Below are 20,648 nucleotides of genomic sequence, written 5' to 3'. Positions count from 1 at the left end.
AGTCACCAGCATAAGCCCCAAACTGGATCTGGTGTTGGCATACAGAAGGTGGTTAGAATATGCAGGTGGAGGTTGTCTTATTATGTGAACCTGTTACTTAGCCATGACTAGGGGAAAAGGTTCACTTTAACTCACCCAAAACATTTGTTTTATGCAATGCTGGCAGGTTGAGTAACTTTGGCTATGTCTAGCTCTTGGTAACTCCAGTGCCAAGATAATACGATGGGAATTTTCAGTTCCACCTTATGAACTTCATTACAAAGCCAAAAGGTGCCATGCAGCACTAAAGTGAAAACAAATAACTGATGTGTCCAACCGTTAGTGACTTTATTATAATGGTATGGAGGGGGGCAGAGACTCAAACAACTGTAGGGAAATCTCAGCACTTGAGTCAATCGATGAATGAAGTTTAACAACTTACAGGCACCTGCAACACTTGTAGACATTTGCTGCTTTAAAAGGGAAGCTCTTTGGATAAGAATATGGGAGCTGCCTTATTCAACAAGCGAAGCCAGTGTAGTAAACAACTTGATGAGCTGTGGCTGTCAGGGGTAGAAGCTCAACATTACTCCAGTCTGATCTCCAGGTATCGCAGCAGGGTACACACACAGTGTGTGGAAAGGATTCAAAAAGTTCTACATGGAATAAGCACATTATGTGTGAAACAAGCTCTATTACTTTACATCTACAGCTTTTAATGACAAGAGTGTGAAGTTTTACATTACTTCACATCATCATACTAACAAGCCGACAATCGGACGTTGGCCAAAAATTCACGGCCAACAATCGGTGCGTGTGTACGAGGCTTTAGTAGACACTGACCGGAAACAAGTATATGTAGATTATATATTTGGTTATTAGGGCTCTTGCTGTGAACATCATGCTTATTTTAGGCCAGATCATGAAGGATGACAGTCTGTGACTTCAAAAACAATCAGCAGTGGCAGCTCGCATGTAGATTCCCACTTGCACTAAGCATTGGATTTGAAGCGGAGTTCCACCCTGAAAATCTTTTTTTACCTAAAAATACCCCTGGGACAGTCAGGGCTAGTGGCATTTAAGCAACGATATCCTCTGAACTGTCCCGGGTTTACATACCTTTTAGAAGAAATACTTACCTTGAAAATGTCTTGTCCAGTGCTGCCATCTCAGGTGTGGGCAGCTGAAGCCAGAGTCCTCTTCGGTGATGTCGCAGTCCCACAATGCCCTGCTCGTCACTTCCAGTGCAGGCGTGTCATCCCTGCACAGCTTCTGGGCACTTTACTAGTTAGGCATTATTCTAACAGGTTTTTTTTTTTACCACGCTGCAGATTCCTGCTGGTGGGATTAACAGCTGCTGAGCCTGTGCATTGCAATGACAGGTTGTTGGCAGCCACAACTATTTGTGCGCCTGTTAGCACAGCCAGCCATCACCTGCTGGGATTCACAGCATGGAAAAGAGCGTCTCCGAATGGTGCCTAATGCCCCATACACACGTGCAGAGTATCTGAAGACTTTTGTCTGCAGACTTACCAAAACCATATAATATGAGGTCAAACCTAAACACTTTCAATTTGTATGCAATCCGGAAGCCCTTGCACTACATAGAAAAGGTAAGTCTGCAGACAAAAGTCTTCAGATAATCTGCACGTGTGTACGGGGCATTAGACATCTAGCATCTTCAGAAGATTATTTGCAAAGACAACCACCTTGTGACGCTTGAAGGTTTATTTTATGAATTTTTCCTGTAGTTGGTTTTTGGGGGTTAACCAGGACTAAAGCATAAAGAATTTACAGCCAGGAGGACTGACTCTCAAAAAGGAAACTATGTACCAAAAGATATATGAAGCCTGCTATTGCTGACCGGCTCGGGTCACATACCCAGGACAAACAAGCAAAGTCTGAACACTCACTATACATTTATGTTCCATGTCAGTGACTGAAAGTATTTACATTTTTGCATTTCAAAAAAATTGGGCTAATAATGCTTGTCTAAATGTTTTTTATGGTACAGACTCCTAGATAAGGTCATGACTACTTAACATAGGGCTTAAAATGTTACTAAACCCAGGACCCCGTATTGACTGTATCTGGTCTCCCACAGTACACCAAAAAAAAATTATTTTAGTAAATATAAACTGCTAAATACCTGTTCTCATTAGCAGTCCTATGACATATCAGTGTCTGCTTAAAGGAGGAGTTTTCATCCTACTCTGACTCCAGGACCCCTGACCTTCTGTCTGCACAGTCCCGATTGGCCCTACACCAATCACATGCACCCTCCAAAGAGAAAAAAAAAAAACTCTAGCCATACACACCAAACTGAGCATGTGCAGAGTGCCCCCAAGGCCATGTACTATCAGAAGATGGATTGGGGACTGTGGAAGACAGGATCAAACAGCCTTTTTACACAATGCGGAGGATTAACCCCTTACCTTCCACAGGGAGTATAAGCATGCTTTACCCCATATACAAACTGATTTTATGGTTGTGGGTTTAGTAACGAAGGTAAGCAAGGGATAGAGAAATGTACTCTTGCATTGTCCCCATTAGAGATTTTGCATTGACAATATTGTTCATGAGGGCAAATAACACCCAAGAAAATAAATAAACTATCAATAGTTTGGCTGGAGTTACATTTTAAAGATATTGCCTGGCTTTACCATTTATAGCATTGTGTCCTACTAAGGAGTAACTTGACTTCTCCCTTACTGTCAGTGGCTGGAATTCAGGTTAATTTACACTTTTTCCAGTGGTAAAAAACATCTTTTACTTAGCATGCCAAATAAGGAAACTGTTGTTACATGTCAAATATTTTATGGCTTTTGCCAATACCACTATTTTTGTTACCCTGACCATGTAAATATGTATTTTTTGTACAAGTTTAAATAAAAATGCTTTGCAATTTTGTTATTCTGTAACACTTAAGTGTTCAATCAACAATGGTACAACATATTAAATACAGGCTGAACTGCTGCCACAGGAATAAGGGGGGGGGGGGTGGAAGTTTGAAAACCTACTGTTAGTAGACCGTTAACTGTGTCTCTACGAGCCTTCCAGGACAGCCAACGCATGAGAGATGATAGGCTCCTCCCTACAGGAAACACAAACCATTTACAATTTGTTAAAAGGCCCCACCCTTCCCCCCTCAGTTGCAAAAGAGTATCTTCCACAAACAATTCCAAGGGAAGAGTTCTTACAATTCTATAGGTACTTACCACCTATGTTATACATTCTTACCACACCCTTTTTACAGGGCGGGAAGTAGGCTGGCCGTCCTGGAAGGCTCGTAGAAACACCGTTACCGGTCTACTAATGGTAGGTTCACCTCACCTTCCAGGACGGCCAACGCATGAGAGGATAATAGATTACCCATAGGCCTACCTTAGGGTGGGACCACTGCCTGTAAGACCTTTCTGCCAAAGGCTAGGTCTTGTTGAGACAGTACTTCTACTCGGTAATGTTTCAGGAACGTGTCATGACTGGACCAGGTGGCTGCACTGCGGATCTGTTCCCAGAATGCTCCAGCCTTCTCGGCCCAGGATGTAGCCAGGGCTCTTGTTGAGTGTGCTTTTAGCTTTGTTGGGGCAGGAACACCTGAGACCTCATAAGACATGGTAATTGCTTGTCTGATCCACCTAGAGACTGAAGGTTTTGAGGCCTGCAGTCCCCTTCTGGGTCCAGAATAGAGGACCAGAAGATGATTTGATCTCCTAAAGTCTTTGGTCCTCTCTAAATAAGTGAGAAGACATCTTCTCACATCAAGACTGTGAAATTTATGTTCTTTTTTATATTTGGGATTATCACAAAAGGATGGTAGATTTATTTCCTGTGCTCTGTGAAATGAAGATGCCACTTTGGGCAGATACAAGGGATCTGGCTTAAGGACAATCCTGTCTGGAAAAATTAACATAAAAGGTTTGTTTATAGAAAGAGCTTGTAGATCCCTTACTCTTCTAGCTTTTGTGATGGCTAGCAAGAAGGCTAATTTAAGTTATAAAAACTTAAGGGACACCTCTTTTATAGGTTCAAAAGGGTTACTAGATCACGCCTCTAGTACCCTCGTCAGGTCCCAAGGAGGGAACCTGTTTCTAACAATAGGGGTAGCCCTTTGTCTAGCCAACAAAAATCTTTTGACCAAAGGTTCTTTTGCCAGACTTGTGTCCAAAAATACAGAAAGAGCCGCTATTTGTACCCCAAGGGTGCCACACCCTTATCTACTCCATCTTGTAAAAATTCCAAAATCATAGGAATGAGGTGGAGGCAAAGTTCCTTTGCCTACGCCAGGAACAAAATTTTTTTCCAAATTTTAAGACATATACTTCGTGACCGGTTTTCTGCTCAGTAAGAGTGTGTCCACTACTCTGAGCAACCCTTCATAATTAGGAGCTGGCGCTCACTAACCAAGCTGCCAGATGGAAGAATTCTGGTTTCGGACACAGAACTGGTCCCTGAGACAGCAGGTCTGGGATATTTGGGAGTTCCCATGGGGAAGCTACTGACATGGCTTTCAAAGTTGCAAACCATGCTCAGGATACCTGAATCTTTGGACCACTGACTGGAAAATGTTGGGATTCAGTTCCCATTCTTCTTTTATGGGGTGACGACTGAGGAAATCTGCTTGCCAGTTCTTCCTCTTTATGTGAATGCCATCAGGGAGATTTTCTTCCCTTCGGCCCAACCAAGAATTTCCTTGGTCAGTGCTAAGAGGGAATTTGACCTGGTACCCCCATGGCGATTTAGGTAGACAACAGTTGTGGTATTGTCGGACAGGATCTGAACTTCCTTGCCTATGATGGAGCTTTCAAATGCTTTCAGAGCTTCCCCCACTGCTTTCAACTCCCTGAAGTTGAATGAGGTCTGGGCTATTTGTTCGTCCCAGATCCCCTGAGCTTGGGCCCCTTCCAGGTGCACCCCCCATGTGCTGGCGTCTGTGGTGATCTTTACAGGGTTCCACTGACCCCAGGGCCTGCCTTTTCCCAGATTGTTCGGGTCCAACCACCAGTCCAGTGATACCTGGACTTGAGGAGTGAGGTTGCCGGTCTCATCTAGAGACTATCTTCCTGTCCCAGGAGGACAGGTGGAAGAATTGAAGATCTCTTGCGTGGAGTTGAGCCCAAACAACTGCTGGGATGCTGGCCGACATGAGTCCTAGGACTCTGAGGATTTCTCTCCTGGAACAAGAGGGTACGTTCTTGAGAGCTCCTACTGAAGAGACTATTTTTTCCACTTTTTGCACTGGAAGAAAGTCTCTGTACCCTTGAGTCTACATAGTACACCAGATAGGTTTGAGTCTGGGTTGGTTCCAGGGAAGATTTCTCTAGGCTGATTAGCCAGCCCAGTTTTTGTAGGAATCTCATCACCTGCCAGGTGTCTAGGTTCACCTGTGCTGCTGACTTGCCAAAAATCAGCAGGTCGTCCAGATAGGGGATTAAGGCTATCCATTGGAGGTGGAGATGGGATACTGCATCTGCCAGAGTTTTTGTGAAAATTCTTGGGCTGGCTGCCAGCCCAAAAGGAAGTGCCCTGAACTGCCAGTGTGCTGTTCCCTCTTTGGTAACTACCGCAAATCTCAGAAAGGGCTAGTGTTCCTGATGAATAGGAACATGCAGGTATGCATCTCTGAGATCCAGGGTAGTCATGAAAACATCTTTTAATAGGTTCTTCCGGACCGAGTAGATGTTTCCATTGAAAATATTTTGTATAGTAAAAACTTGTTGAAGTTTATTATAAGGCGATGTTTTCCTGAGGGTTTGGGGACCACAAACACATGGGAGTAAAAGCCTTGGAAGAGCTGATCTTCCGGTACAGGGACTATCACTAACTGCTCTGCCAGTTTTTGAATTCCTTGTAGCAGGGCTTCTTTTTTTTTTTTTTTAGGAAGAAACGCAATCTAAACTGAGGGGCAAGGGGAAGGGTGGGGGCCTTTTAACAAATTGTAAATGGATTGCGTTTCCTGTAGGGAAGAGCCTATCATCTCTCATGCGTTGGCCCTCCTGGAAGGTGAGAAAATAATTATATAGTTGTGTGAGTAGTGGAAAGCAGAAACAAGTAATATTTTTAACAATTTTATTGAAAAAACAAGTGGAATTCCAAATATTAAACAGTTGCACTTCACTATAAAGCTTTTAAACAGGTAGGAGAAAATGCGCACGTTTACAAAAGTTTGCTATAGCCCATGTTCTCATTGGAGCAATTTGCCAAGTTCACAGACTATTGCTGGCAATGGCACCATTCCAATCGGGGCGAAGAAGACTTTACGACGCCGCACTGATTTGCAAAGGTAGTTCCTGCACTCCTTTTGCTTGATTTCAGGTGCAACTTCAATAGACATCTGTGCATGAAGCCACACACAGACAGACAAGAGCCTATTTTTTTTTAAATACAATGTGCTTAAAAACTTGCATGTTTTGGGGGGGGGGGTCTTGGTTATAAAAGGAAAAACAAGGAAAGTGCTAATCATCACAGCAACCCGACTTCCAGCTGCAGTTTAGAAACTGTACCATCTTAATCAGTTGCCATATTTTAACAGAGAACATCAGTCGCCATCTTTAATACACATCTTTTCCTTTCCCAATTTTATAAAATAATCCACGCTCAAATGTAACTGTACAAATGTACATTTAACAAAGTCAGGATGGTTTACGATTGCATCAGACTCAAAAACTATTCATCAAGCAACAATCCCACTATAGGGTGTACACACAAACATGTACAAAACATATAGATTATGCATAACTAATAAATATGGTTTTAAACTCTACTGCAAGTCTGACACACATTCCCACAACAAGTTCTGTGGTCCTATACTGCCATATTGGTATTTACAGGCTTGCTGAAAGAAAGGAGGAGACGAACAAGACAAAGTACAACACAATGACTGTGCCTGATGTTAAAGCGTTTGCATTGTCTGTTAGCGATGTAATGAACAAAAGATCACTTTTTCCCTTTTTTTGCCCCTGTGGGTTTTTTTCCTCCTTTTTTGTTGCAGTATTTCGCTTCCAATTGTGCCATAAAACTATCAAGTCCCTTTTCCCGATCCATCTGCTTTTTCTGCAAGGGAAAAAAAAAAAAAATTAGAAAAAAACTGATTTAGAAAACAAACCTAAGATCTAAGGGTCTCGTGTTCTTACTTGAATTAAAGCTTTTAAGTCATCTTCTTTATCACCTAGTCCCAATTCCTTCTTCATTTCCTCTGCTTCTTGGGCTTCTTCAGCAGCCTAAAAAAAAAAAAAAAAAAAAAAAAAAAAAAAAAAATGTATACCATCTTGTATTCAAAAGAAACATTAGGAACACAAGCCAAACAAGTGTATGTAATGGCTATGTTAAATAAGCCAATAAAGGTTAAATAACCTCCCCCCCCTCCCCTTTTCCTTCTATCCCTAAATTCTTAGTGAAGAAAAAAACCTAAACACCCTCCAGGGACAGAACCTGGGAATACAAAGACTGCAGGCTTTGGCAAAGCTCCAAAAATCACGACAGTGATGGGAACTCATTAGAAGTGGGGTTTTCATAATAAAATGGTGGTGAGGAGGGGCATGCTCATTTTTTTACCCCAACATTGTTCTATGCCCATGCCTTTTCATCCGCACATGCATGAGCTGTTCTCACTCCTGTTTGGTCATAGCACATCTTCATTGCAGAAACGTGAGCAGTACTTACACCTGCTTGGTCATGCAGACAACTACAGAAGCATCGTTCAGCGCTTCCCCTTATCACAGTTTTGTTGTGGATCTCTGCCTATATTTTCTTATGAACAGACTGCATCTTTTCAGTCTCTCCATGCCACCTATGTCCAAAACACAGGTGCATGGGAAGTTATGATCAGAGCAATGTTCATGGACACTTGTATCCACAATGAACTCCCCATTGAAGACAGAGCAATCTAAATGTAGACCTGACAATAAAATACCAGCAATTACCTGGATTGGGCAAAATGAGCAGTCATGAAAGAGAGGCGAACATTGGCAACTAAAAGTTGTTCATGTCCGATTACCTTACTAGAAAAGAAGTCTGGGCTCACTCCAATATATTTTGCTACCAGACCGCTTACAAATGGGAAGCTTATTACATCATGTGAACAAGCCATTTTGTACCTGCATGGAGGTTAGATTAAACAGCTTTTTTGAAACACAAACTGTGCTTAGCAAAGTAGTTGAGTACATATACTTTTAACCACACATGTATGTTTGTATCCACACTTCAGCACATTCCCTTGTGTCACTGTATCTGCAATTACAGCATCAAAAAGAGGCATTCTGTTTTCAAGCTGCAGTGCCACCTACAGGCTGAAGAGGTTATATTTCTGAATCAACCTCCAGCTTGCATGGGATCTCCATGTTTGTCATTGTGAAGAACCATGCTGACTGGCTCCCAGTTAGTAAGGCAGATAAAACTAATCTGATTGCAGTGCTTGATAACTAAGACCCTTGATGAAAATGCTTTAGTTCTCACCTTGTTTTTACAGCACAGGGCTTATATGCCTGCGAACAATAACCAGACCCCACGCAGTTAGGTTTTACTGTAGTAAGTTAAATAACCCTATTTTTAGCTTTGGGTAATGTAGGGCAGTATTTCTCAGTCAAGGCACCCTTTAAAATTATGCACAATTTCGAGGCACCCCATTCTAAAATGTAAAAAACAAAACTAATAGTTTTACATAATGCAGCAACATCCACATATTAGACACTCAATGTTAGAGATGATTTTTTTTTTTTTTTTTTCCCCCCGAAGCATACACCTTTACACAGTGGTACCGACTAGTACACCAATGTTTCTCTTCTCCCTTAGTTTCTCTTACTCAGCTAATGTGACCCCAGTGCTAACAGAGAGGGGCAAACAAGGATGCTGGGCCGGCGCCCGATGTCCTCCTTATCAACCGATGATGTCATTGTAACGGTGCACAATAAAAACCTGTGGCTTTGTGTAACCAAAAGGCAGGCTTGATCCACCCGCTGGCTTGTATACAATTTTTAGGTATTTTGCCAAGACCCCCCTATAGAAACTTGAAGGCGCCTTGGTTAAAAAGGTCTCGTATAGGGAATGGTTAAAACTCCATTTATCCCTTGAGACACAATAGGATGTTAAAGGAAATCTCAGTGAGGAAGTCTCCTCTTCAGCTGTACACTAGTACAGGGCTTCCCAAACTTTTTTGTTATAGTGCCCCTTTACACATCACAGTGTTATACTAGTGCGGTATGACTTAACTGGTTCCCGACCGCCAGTTTTGATTTGTAAATTACTTTACTACTGCTCTAGGCCTGGTTCACATGTATGCGGGTTGGCAGCCCACATTTGCACAGGCATAGCAGCCCATTGATTTTAATGGGCTGCTATGCCTGCGGTTTCCGCAGAAAAAAGGTGCATGCAGAATTTTAAAAAATGCAGTAGCCTTGAAATCCATCCTGCTTTTGCACCATGCGACTTACCTGCAGTTCCTGCACAGGCAAACTGTTAATTGCAGGACCCACGCATATAAAAACGCAGAAAGCTTGCCAGTGCAGGAACTGCAGGTAAGTTGCGTGGTGCAAAAGCAGGATGGATTTCAAGGCCACTGCATTTTTTAAAATTCTGCATGCACCTTTTTTCAGCGGAAAACGCAGGCATAGCAGCCCATTCTAATCAATGGGCTGTTATGCCTGTGCAAATGTGGGTCGCCAACCCGCATACATGTGAACCAGGCCTAAAATAAGCCATCAAGCAGTGTCTGGCCCACCTGGTGACTGGTCCTGGTGCTCAGCTATGATCCGATGGCCTGGTCATTAAGGGGGCAAATCCTTGCGGTCCAGAAGTGGTTAAACCTGCAGGGGGACCAGGGTTTGTATTTTTAAGTTACTTTACTACTGCTTTAGGCCTGGTTCACATGTATGCAGTTTGGCGGCCAACATTTGCACAGGCATAGCAGCCTATTGATTTGAATGGGCTGCTATGTCCTCATTTTCCACAGGAAAAAGGTGCATGCAGCATTTAAAAAAATCCAGTGGCCTTGAAATCCATCCTGCTTTAGCACCATGCGACTTACCTGCAGTTCCTGCTCTGGCAAGCTTTTTGCAATTTTATATACGTGGGCCCAGCAATTAAAAACAGTTTGTGTGTGCAGGAACTGCAGTTAAGTCGCATGCTGCATAAGCAGGATGGATTTCATGGCCACTGCATTTTTTTTTTTTTTTAATTCTGCGTGCACCTTTTTTCAGCGGAAAACGCAGGCATAGATAGCAGCCCATTCAAATCAATAGGCTGCTATGCCTGTGCAAATGTGGGTCATGGTGATAATTAATACAAGGTAAGTCCCACTTTATAGTCGTTATAAGGAGGATGGCAAATGGCACCGGGTGCCACAGGTATGAGAACCAAGACATGAAGAAAAGGAAGGAACCAAGACATGAAGAAAAGGAGGCATAGTATGATGAAGGAAGTCAAGCAAGGCATGAAGAAGGGGGCTCGGGCATCATGCCATGCCTCCTTCATGCCATTCCGCATGGCATGAAGGAGACAAGGCATGATGAAGAAGGAGCCATGGCATGAACTAGGTGGCTTGGCTACCTAGGTAGAGGTGTTGAAGGGTACAGGGTGACCCATCTTAGGTTACCTGTGTGTTCTCTGTGTGATGCACAATCACATGCTGTTCCCATCCATCCCCACCTCTCATCAGCACGTGGAAGGATTGATTCCAGGCAGGGCACTCCAACTGACACGATAGCTGCAGGTGTGAGTGCAGTGGCGCAATGTTCGGCCAATCGCGTCATAGCTCCTCCTGTCATAGGCGGAGTGCAATATTACTGACTCTGACTGTGACAGGAGGAGCCAAACTTTACAGGAGTTCACTGACGGCTGATAAGTGCAGCCGGGATATCGGGCTGCGCTTGTGGGTGTCAGTGAGCCGCAGGAGGCCCGCCAGTGACCCACTGAAATTCAGCTTGCGACCCACAGTTTGGGAACTCCTGCACTAGTAGAGGGTTAATAGTGCAGGGTTAATTGTTAATAGGGTCCAACATTTGTTTTAGACCACAATAGACAAGAACATTTAAAAAGGAGCAGAATGTAAAATTTTCTAGAATCTCTAAACCGAGTATGCGTCCAGTAAGGTCCATTTGTTCCAACAATAAATGTTAAAGCAAATGGAATTTTGTAGGATTTTACAACATTCATCAACTCACCGAATGTACTGAGAATTTTCGTATGAATGTTCTTCCAAAACGATCGTTCAAAAATCTGCTAGTGCTTGGCCAGCTTTAGAATGCTATCACTGAAAAAAAAAAAAAGTGTGTCGCTTACCCTTTTCCTGCGCTGTTCTCGTTGCTTTTTGGGTTCTTTTACAAAAATATCATAAGTTGGAACTTCTTTCTTCTTAATGGCTTTCTGGATGATATCTCTGATCCTCGGTTCATTATCGACATCAGCAAATAGTACAGACTGCATTATGTAATCCATATCGCCTTCAAAGTCCATATAAGCTTGTATACAATCTGCCTTCTCTTCATCTGATCCTCTGTACTTTTTTTCATATGCTTGGATATCTTCCACAGTTATCTAACACAGGACAAAAACATTCATTCACAATTGGGTATGGCCAGGTGGATCCTGATCTGCTACAGTAAAAAGTAAATGCATCCGTAAACATATGAACATATAGAAACATTCAGATCAGTACTGCTAATATCAGCCATGTTCAACAGCTATATGAACAAATCATAAAAGTTCAATACCTAAAGTGAAAAGTTTACCGAATTCACACCACTACAAGATAGATGCAGATTGGTTGCCAGCTACACTGCACTTTACTCCATGCACTCTTGCTTTTAGCTGTGTTTAGGGCTCAGTGGGTTCGGTGTGTAGAGAGATTGATTTATCAGTAAAGAAGGAGCCTTAGAAACGTGTGCAGTTCAACACATGTATACTCATCTTTTCCGTGTAGGCTACAGCCAATCAGCTAGAATAATTCAATATGTAATGACTTTACATGAGTCTCAAAACGGCCATTACCTAATAAATCAGCCAATTTTTCCTATATGCACCAATTACTGTGCAGATCAATAAAGTACATGCCTCCCCTGAATGTACAGTGTGACTACTCTATGAAATATTACCAAGTGAAGTTTTGTTTTCTCATGGAATTATAGACCAAATATTTGTCTGCAGCAAAGCAATATTTTATGCATAAAAAACACCTCTCCCCAATACTTTCAAACGTTTGTTACCGCAACACTTCATATTCCTGATATGTGCCTGTTGTATCATGTACTTGTATGAGAAAGTATCCTGTTCTCTTTGTATTGCTTCTAAGTGAAATACCCAGTGTTCCTGCTAGTTCCCTTGCTTTCCTATTAAAAACTGACCACACTAAGCACACCATGGTCCATTCTCTAGCTATGCTGGGAACTCAGTGTGCTCTCCTCCAATGATCAGACTTGTCCTGACTCTCCCCTGCTGAACAGCCATTCACCGGGAAGCTCAGTAGTCTGCTGCTGCTTCTCCTTTCCCCAGCTCTTATGCAGTTGAGCACAGAGGGAATGTGTTAAAAACAAAGGGGGAAGCGCCACCCCTCCTGGAAACCTCACTTCCGGCCGGACAAGCATCACTCGATCACGGACAAAGCAGCGGCAAATTCATAATGAAGTAGCGGTGGGAAAAATAAAGGCCTCACCACCAGCCGAAATGCCATCCAGGGGCTGCATTTCCAGGGGTCCTGGCTCACCTGAGCACTGAAAGAGAAGACGGAGCCCATGCACTGCAGTCAGTCACGTGGATGGGAGGAAGCAACGTCTCCATTAAAAAAAAGGGTAAGGTGGACACAGGGAGCCCGGTCTCTCAGGACAGCAGCTTAAGAGCCCCAGACTTCCCACACAGGTGTTCCTCAGCCGGAGGAAACACAAAAACTGAGGAATTGTGGGAGAAGCATCCTTTTAAAGTTTGGTGGATGGGGTGTTTCCTGTTTGTGAGAGGGAGGAGCCATCTTTCAAGGTGCTGTCCTGAAAGACATTTAGGGAAAAAAAAGGCATTTATAATGTTTTTTTCCTATATCTATACAAAAATGTTTTGCCTTTCATTTCTATTTTAAAACTGAATGTGTTTTACATGGTGATCGTTTATGATCACTTTGACCTCCCTGGCGATCTGATTAGGTCAGTATTTTTGAATATTCAGATTTTCCTTTTTGAAAATATACATTTTTATTAACATCCAACTCACAGATTGATCTGCAACTATATCACACCTCTAGGTGAAGGAGGGGGGTGGGATAACTTTTTAGATATATTCAATCTGGGAAACCCACTCTGAAAGCGAAAGGTTGGAATATAGAAAAAAAAAAAAAAAAAAAAAAAGGAAGAACCGGAGAGACAGAAAGAAAAAAAAGAAAGAAAAAAGAAAAAAAAAAAAAGAAAAGAAAAAGAAAAAAAAAAAGAAAAGAAAAGAAAAAGAAAAAAAAAAGAAAAGAAAAAGAAAAAAAAAAGAAAAGAAAAAGAAAAAAAAAAGAAAAGAAAAAGAAAAAAAGAAAAGAAAAAGAAAAAGAAAAAAAAGAAAAAGAAAAAGAAAAAAAAGAAAGAAAAAGAAAAAAAAGAAAGAAAAAGAAAAAAGAGGAGCCACCGAGCCGATGACCCCAGTTCACTGTCACCAACAGGCAATATCGCCGGATCCAAAGAACCCCAACCACCAGGGCATAGCGCTATGTACTAAGCAGGGCGATTCCCTCTCTAGATGCAATAAAAAGATCTCAAAGTCTCCATCTCTCTGCATGTTTATCACTTTTATGCTGAGCCGTCGCAATACGATTCTCTGAATATTCATATTTTCATGGAAATCTGTTTTATACTGTAGGCCTGTAATTCTTAGGAATAAAACCTTGAAAGTGAATAAAAAATTAATAAAATGACTTAAAAAATAAAATACATGAATAAAACATTAATAAAAATTAAGGAATAAAACAGTACAAGTGCAGGCAGGGCACTGGACAAAGCACTAGGGACAAAACAAGGTGAAATGGTTTGATACAGTAATGTAATCCTAACAGATTACATCATGTCATGTCATGTTTCGTGTACTTTTTTTGAATTTCCCTCCCAGTTCTGCTCATGTCGCAGCGCTCGCAGGGAAGGGAACCCGGAATACCCCCACTAAGATCACCCCTCCATACCTCCAACCTGATCACATACCCCCTCATACTCCCACTGCCTTCACACACACCAACTGATCACACCCCTCCTCATAACCCCCCACTCCCTTCACACCCCCCCCCCCCACAAACCCCCAACCTGTGCCTGATTCCACCTCTCCTCACCTACTGCCAGCCTGATCACAACCCCCCCCCCCCCCCCCCCAATACCCCCTACCTGATCACCTCCCCTCACATATCTCCAACCTGATCACACACCCCCTCATACCCCCACTCCCTTCACACACACCCCACCTGATTCCACCACATACCCCCAACCCAATCACACCTCCCCTCACATCATGCCGACCTGATCACACCCCCCCAGATACCCCCTCTGATCACACCCTCATCCTGATTCCCCCCCCCCCCCCCCCAAAAAAAATAAAAATCACACACACCTAGGGTTCACCAATCCTCCCAGATGTCACCAGTCCTGCAGCTCCTCTAGATGGCATCAGTGTCCAGCTTCCAGGGTCAGGATGATAAGTTGTGTCCCGGGCAGTCAGAAGATCTCCACCATATCTCAGGTGGCGGCCTCCTCCACCCCACATAACCGTGTACACACAGTCATCCCAGAGGTTGCTGGACAGCGGGACCCCGCCCCCTCCCTGCATGCACCTGGGATCCACCCACTGCTCCATCCTCCTCTTCATCCTTGGATCCCTTTTGACAGCAGGGTAAGGTGGCTGCCCTATGGCGACGCCGGCCCTGGCTACAGGGTAATCCCGAGTGTGGCTCGGGGTTACCACTTTTGGTACTGAAAATTAACCCCGAACAACACTTGGGATTACTGCCAGGGAGGTTAAGCACATCTCAGTAATATTATGCCCACATAATCACAGTTCCCCATACAATATGAACGTGTCAATACAGTGTCGTTGCTCTTCCCCATGCAGTGTTAATACACCAATTTACTATATATAGTAAGCTTTAGCACTGGAAATGCCAAGTGATGATTTTATCCCCCATTATGATCTATGCGTCTACAGAGAGGTTGGCTCAGTGAAATGCAAAGTACTATTTTCAAACAAATCCAGATTTAAAAAAAACTGGCTCTGATATTCTGTTTACCTGGGAATATGACTGCATATAGAGAGTGTTTTCAGTCAGTCAACATGACCCATAGACTTGCACTAAAGGCCAGAAAAGTAAGGGACAGCAGCAGTACTAAGCAGAGCCTGCATAAAATGAGCGAATATTGCCTCTATTACATGCATCTAGATTTACAAACTAGACTCTTGAGATATACTGAGCATTTTAGGCCACGTTTCGAGGGGTACTGGCACCCGTACTGTGTACAAAAAGCATTTGGATTCACCCCCAGCTGCGTGCAGGCAGGCTATGGATGTGGGTGCTGACGCAGCGACTACACATACACAGTCGCATATCAAAATTTGATAGCCATGCAGGGGATAAGGCAGAGCCTTGAACGGAAATTGTGACGCCTGCTTTCATTTCCACAGGCTGCCTGCACACAGATGATGCCAAAACAAATTCCTCCTGCACACAGCGTGGGTGTCACTGCGTGGAGGAGGCAAATTCACTTATCTAAAAACAAACACAGAATTCAGATGATGTTGTAAGTAACCTTTTTAAACAGCAGACGCCAATATTCCCCCCAATTACGGTCTTGAGAAATTGCATCGGACTCCTCATCCACAACTCCTTGCTCATCATAGACTGCTCGCAGCTCTTTGTCATTGAGAACTGAATACACTTTTCCAAGTATCTGTAAATTGAAGCATATCAATTAAAGGTGGGATTCAGATAGGAGGACAGCAAACAAAACAATAAAAGATGACACCATCTAATGGAACAGATTTTTGCACATCACTTTCTTCATAGCTTGCACCACAGATCAAGTAAAAACTTGTGTTAAAGAATCTGGCAGTCATAATATTTGTGTAATCATAAATCGATGCCAAGTTTTAAAGTGGTTCTAAAAGGCAGGTTTTTTACCTTTATGCATGAAGGTGTGAGTACAGCAGCCCCCCCCCCACCCCAATACTTACCTTAGCCCCATCTCCATCCAGCGATGTGCATGAGAGCATTTGCTCTCCTGTCTCTCTTCCCTCATTGGCTCACAGAGCAGCAGAAGTCATTGGCTCCTGCTGCTGTCAATCACAGCAAGTGAGCCAATGAGGGGAGTGTGGAAGGCTGGGCCAAGCTGCGCTTCGTGTGTGAATAGACCATGTCCATTTACAGAAGCGAACCTGCATAGTAAGGGGCTCGCTATTTGGGGGGGGGGGGGGGGGGGGGGGAATCCTTTTCTAAAAGATGAAGACCGTGGCTGCTCTGTGTAAAACCAATGCACAGAGCAGGTAAGTATAACTTTTTTTTTTAGAACAAACACCTTTAGAATGACTTTAATCGAATTACTTGACGGCTATTCAGCGCCTTCAATAGGGCTGCTGCTAATCGCCCAGAATCCCACTAGGTCACCTGCATGAAATAGCAAACAACCCCAAGTGTGATTGGGGCCATCACAGCACGAAAATCCAAATAAAAGTAGAGCAACAGCCCATATGCATGATAATAGCATTGCATTGTGTGTTTTCTCATGCTCGGATCGTGTGATGTTTGATGCAGGTTACCACATAGAAATGTTAGGACTCGTTGCAGGGGGGGGAAGAGTCTACAATTTGGAAACATGACACACAAAAGATGCTTACTGGCATCAGAGAGTTTTTCTTACCTGGCTGTGACCAGTCACATCCGAGTGCTTTTCTACCTTTGGGCACCTAAACTGGGGCAGACAAACCTCCTTGGTTTCAGACCCGAAGACGACTCAGTACAAATAAATGTGCAAGAAAAGCATTAAAATAGTCCAAAAGCCTAGTTTAAACTACTTGTTGACCAGCCGCCACAGTTTTACTGCGGCAGGTTGGCTCAGTTACGTGAAACGACATACATTTCTTTGTTTAGTAGTTAGTGTGGGCCTGTGCGCGCCACCAGCGGCACACACACACACCGATTGGCTAGAGGGGAAGCTAATCAACAGGTCCAGTGGCCGTGATTATGTCTGCCGGGCACCCGCGATCGCTCCCCATTGAGACACAATGGCTGTTTTGTCAGTGATGAACACAGGGATCCTGTGTTCCTTTTATTTAAGAACACAGGTCCCTGTGTTCATCCGGTGAGCCCATCCCCCACACAGTTAGAAAACACCCCCCTAGGTACACATTTAACCCTTTGATCGCCCCTGGTGTTAACCCCATTCCCTGCCAGTGTCATCAGTACAGTAAGTGCCATTTTTTAGTGCTGATTGCTGTAGTAATGTCACCGGTTCCCCCCAAAAGTGTAAAAAATGTCAGGTGTCCAATCTGTTCACCCCAATTTTCACAGTCTTGCTAAAAATGACTGCCGCGCAGCTCTAGAACTGCCCTTGCTTGATGCATACAGGAGCCATTGTCTGCGGCCATCAAACTGAAAGTGCAGTGCAATCTTAAAACTAAGCACTTGCCTTACTTTTTAAACCTTCCTGTACATTTGGCAGCCCATTGAAAAGGAATGGGCTGTTCAAAACAGAACATGCAAAAATGCACAGGCTCTAGTGTGAGCCAGTTCTTTAACCACTTTAGCCCTGGAAGGTTTTACCACCTTAAAGACCAGGCCGATTTTTGTAATACGGCACTGCGTTACTTTAAGTCTCGGTTCCCATCAGTGCGACAGCAGACATTGCATGCAATTCGCAGCGCACTGCTCTGAAAATCACATGTGATGTCTCTGCGATGCAAATTCAGCCATACATATTGTATCGGATTCTTAAACACGCACAGGACGCTTTTTGGGTCCGCAGCATAATCAAGATTGCACGGTGGTTCACACCTATGCAATCCGATTTATGTCCGAACTGACAGTTTGCTCTGCGATATGCGAATTGATCTGGGGGGGTCGTTAACTTTGTATTGACACCCCCAGCGATTCGCATATGGCAGTGTGAACTGCCTGCGATTTCAATGCAATGCGGGAGCCCACAGTTGATTCGCAGGGTTCCTGATACTTTTGTGGGGACCAGTGACATTATTACAGTGATCAGTGCTAAAAAAATATGCACTCACTGTACTGACACTAGCAGGAAAGGGGTTATCAGGGGCGATCAAAGGGTTGAAAGTGTTCCCTGGGAGTGCTTGCTAACTGGGGGGGGGGGGGGGGGACAGACCAGTGTTATTTCTTAGCAGAAAACACAAGATCGCCCTCTTCTCCGCTGTCAGAGCGGCAATCTGCCTTGTTTACATCGGCAGACCCCGTTTGTGTCTCTGGAGAAATGATCGCAGGTGGCCATCGGGTCAACTGGACCCGCTAATTGGCTCCCCCTCTGTCCACTCAGCGTGCGATCACGCCTCTGGGGGCAAATTTGCGCCGCGAACCCCCCCCCCCTCCAGAGGCATTTGCACGAAATGACGTACCTTTCATGCAATAGAGCCACTTTGCCTCCACATATATATACGTTAGGCGGTTGGCAAATAGTTAATGACACCTACGTGCATCTCACAAGGGCAGTGCATTCATGTGCGGTGAATGCGCCTTTCCTGCACCGTGTTTTAGTGAACCGGCCCTCAAAATAAATGTGTGTTACAATGGAGAATGAGGTATTCGAGTGAACATCTGCAGTATGTCTATCACACAATCAGAATGCTCAGAATGCACCATAGGACTCCTATGGCATCATATTTTTCACTCTCATATATATATATATATATATATATATATACACACACACACACACACACCATCTCCCTCTAGCATTACACAGCCCTATGTAATAATAACAGACCTGGAACTTCAGCGTGGCCTCGTCCTTCTCCCCCTCTGACACCCGGTCCGGGTGAACCTTCAGTGAGGTTTTGTGATATCCCCGGCGGATCTCCGCCTCCCCGGCCGTCCTCCTCACCCCGAGCACGGTGTACAGGTCGGAGCTCCCGAAGTATCGCTCACAGTTCTCCAGCAGTCCCGGCATAGTGTCGTCTTCCTTCCCGGTACACACAGAGACCCACAATAACACACACTGACCGGCAATGACAGCTTTTGGCGGGTCTTTCAGGATCGGGACCCTATTGGCTGATAACTTTGTTGTCCTACGTCATTTCCGCTCCACATTGAAAGCTTTATGTGTAGCGGAGAAGGCGGACACTGCTCTGCAGACTTGAGTAGTAGTAAAACGATGTGGGTTGCGATAAGATCGGTGATTAACCACTTAAGCCCCGGAAGATTTTACCCCCATTCCGACCAGGGGGTATTTTGCGATTCGGCACTGCGTGAATTTAACGCACAATTGCGCGGTCGTGCGACGCTGTACCTAAACGAATTTGACGTCCTTTTTTTCCCACAAACAGAGCTTTCTTTTGGTGGTATTTGATCACCTGTGCGATTTTTTGATCACGCGCTATAAACAAAAAAAGAGCGTCAATTTTGCAAAAATAGCAATATTTTTCAAATTTTTTTATATGAAATTCCCCCCAAAAAAAATGTAAAAATCAAAATTTTTAAAAATTTTCGGCCAATTTGTTTTATGCTACCTATGTTTGGTAAAAAAAATCGCAAAAAGCGTATTTTGATTGGTTTGCGCAAAAGTTATCGCGTTTACTAACAAAGGGAAAGATTTTTGTAATTTTTGTTGTTTTTTTTTTAACGCGTAATGGCGGCGATCTGCGATTTTTTTTGCGGTACTGCGACATTGCGGCGGACAGATCGGACCCTTGACTGACATTTTTGACACTTTTGGGGTTACCAGTGACATTTCTACAGTAATCAGTGCTATACATATGCACTGTTACTGTAAAAATACACTGGTAGTGAAGGGGTTAACTTTATTTGGAAGGGAGGGGCTGTGTGTGTCCCTAGGGGCGTGGTTTCTACTGTGATTGGCTGTGGCTCTAGCTGTAAGGACACTGATCAACGGATCTACATACCAGATCCGTTTTATCAGTGTCTTTGCAGCGAGGAGAATGACAGGCAGTTTGTTTACACAAGCTGCCTGACATTCTCCCTCTCCCCCGCCGATCGCCGAGTGGCCGGCGGACATCGGGTCCGCTGGTCACACGCGCGGGGGGGTCCGTGACCACGCGGGAGCGGGAGCGCGCCTCCGGGGGCGCGCGCTCGCTCCCTAGACCCTCACAAGCAAGCAACGTAGCCCTACGTTAGTTTGCCTGTGAGGGGCTGACCGCCGACGTCGTGCGGCGGTCGGCAAGTGGTTAAAGCGGAACTTTATCTGAAAAAGGAAGTTTCGTGTCCTCCTCTCCCCAATACTTTTCTTTTCGAGGTGTTTTTATTTATTTTTTAATGGGGGGATACCTGTTTCTGGCAGGTACTCACTTCCCCTGGAATCTCTTAGTTTTTCTCAGTCAGCTTGTGCTTAGATTGTTGTTCTGTGAGCTAAACAACAGCTCCCTCCCTATCCTGTGATTTTCCATCCTACCTTTTATTTTGCAGTCATGCCTGGTCTAGCAGGATACAAGAGGATGAGCAAAGACAATCTGATCAATGTGCGGCAAGCAAGACAGATTAAAATGTATGG

General features: G+C 44.0%; 1 protein-coding gene across 1 annotated transcript; it reads right to left on the bottom strand.

Moving 5' to 3' along the window:
- Positions 1 to 6,906: 6,906 nt before the first annotated feature.
- Positions 6,907 to 19,195, bottom strand: DNAJC9 (DnaJ heat shock protein family (Hsp40) member C9). Its single transcript, XM_082266821.1, has 5 exons — positions 18,909 to 19,195; positions 15,720 to 15,860; positions 11,254 to 11,508; positions 7,113 to 7,199; positions 6,907 to 7,032 (listed from the first exon to the last, which is right to left on the bottom strand). The coding sequence occupies exons 1-5, from the start codon at positions 19,089 to 19,091 to the stop codon at positions 6,916 to 6,918; spliced, it is 783 nt and encodes a 260-aa protein (XP_082122947.1). The 5' UTR covers positions 19,092 to 19,195; the 3' UTR covers positions 6,907 to 6,915.
- Positions 19,196 to 20,648: the final 1,453 nt, after the last annotated feature.

The sequence above is a fragment of the Pelophylax lessonae genome (genome assembly GCF_965119305.1).
Source record: "Pelophylax lessonae genome assembly, chromosome: 9".
NCBI lineage: Eukaryota > Metazoa > Chordata > Amphibia > Anura > Ranidae > Pelophylax > Pelophylax lessonae.
The sequence above is the reverse complement of the archived record's forward strand: the minus strand, read 5'-3'. Positions and strand labels throughout refer to the sequence as shown.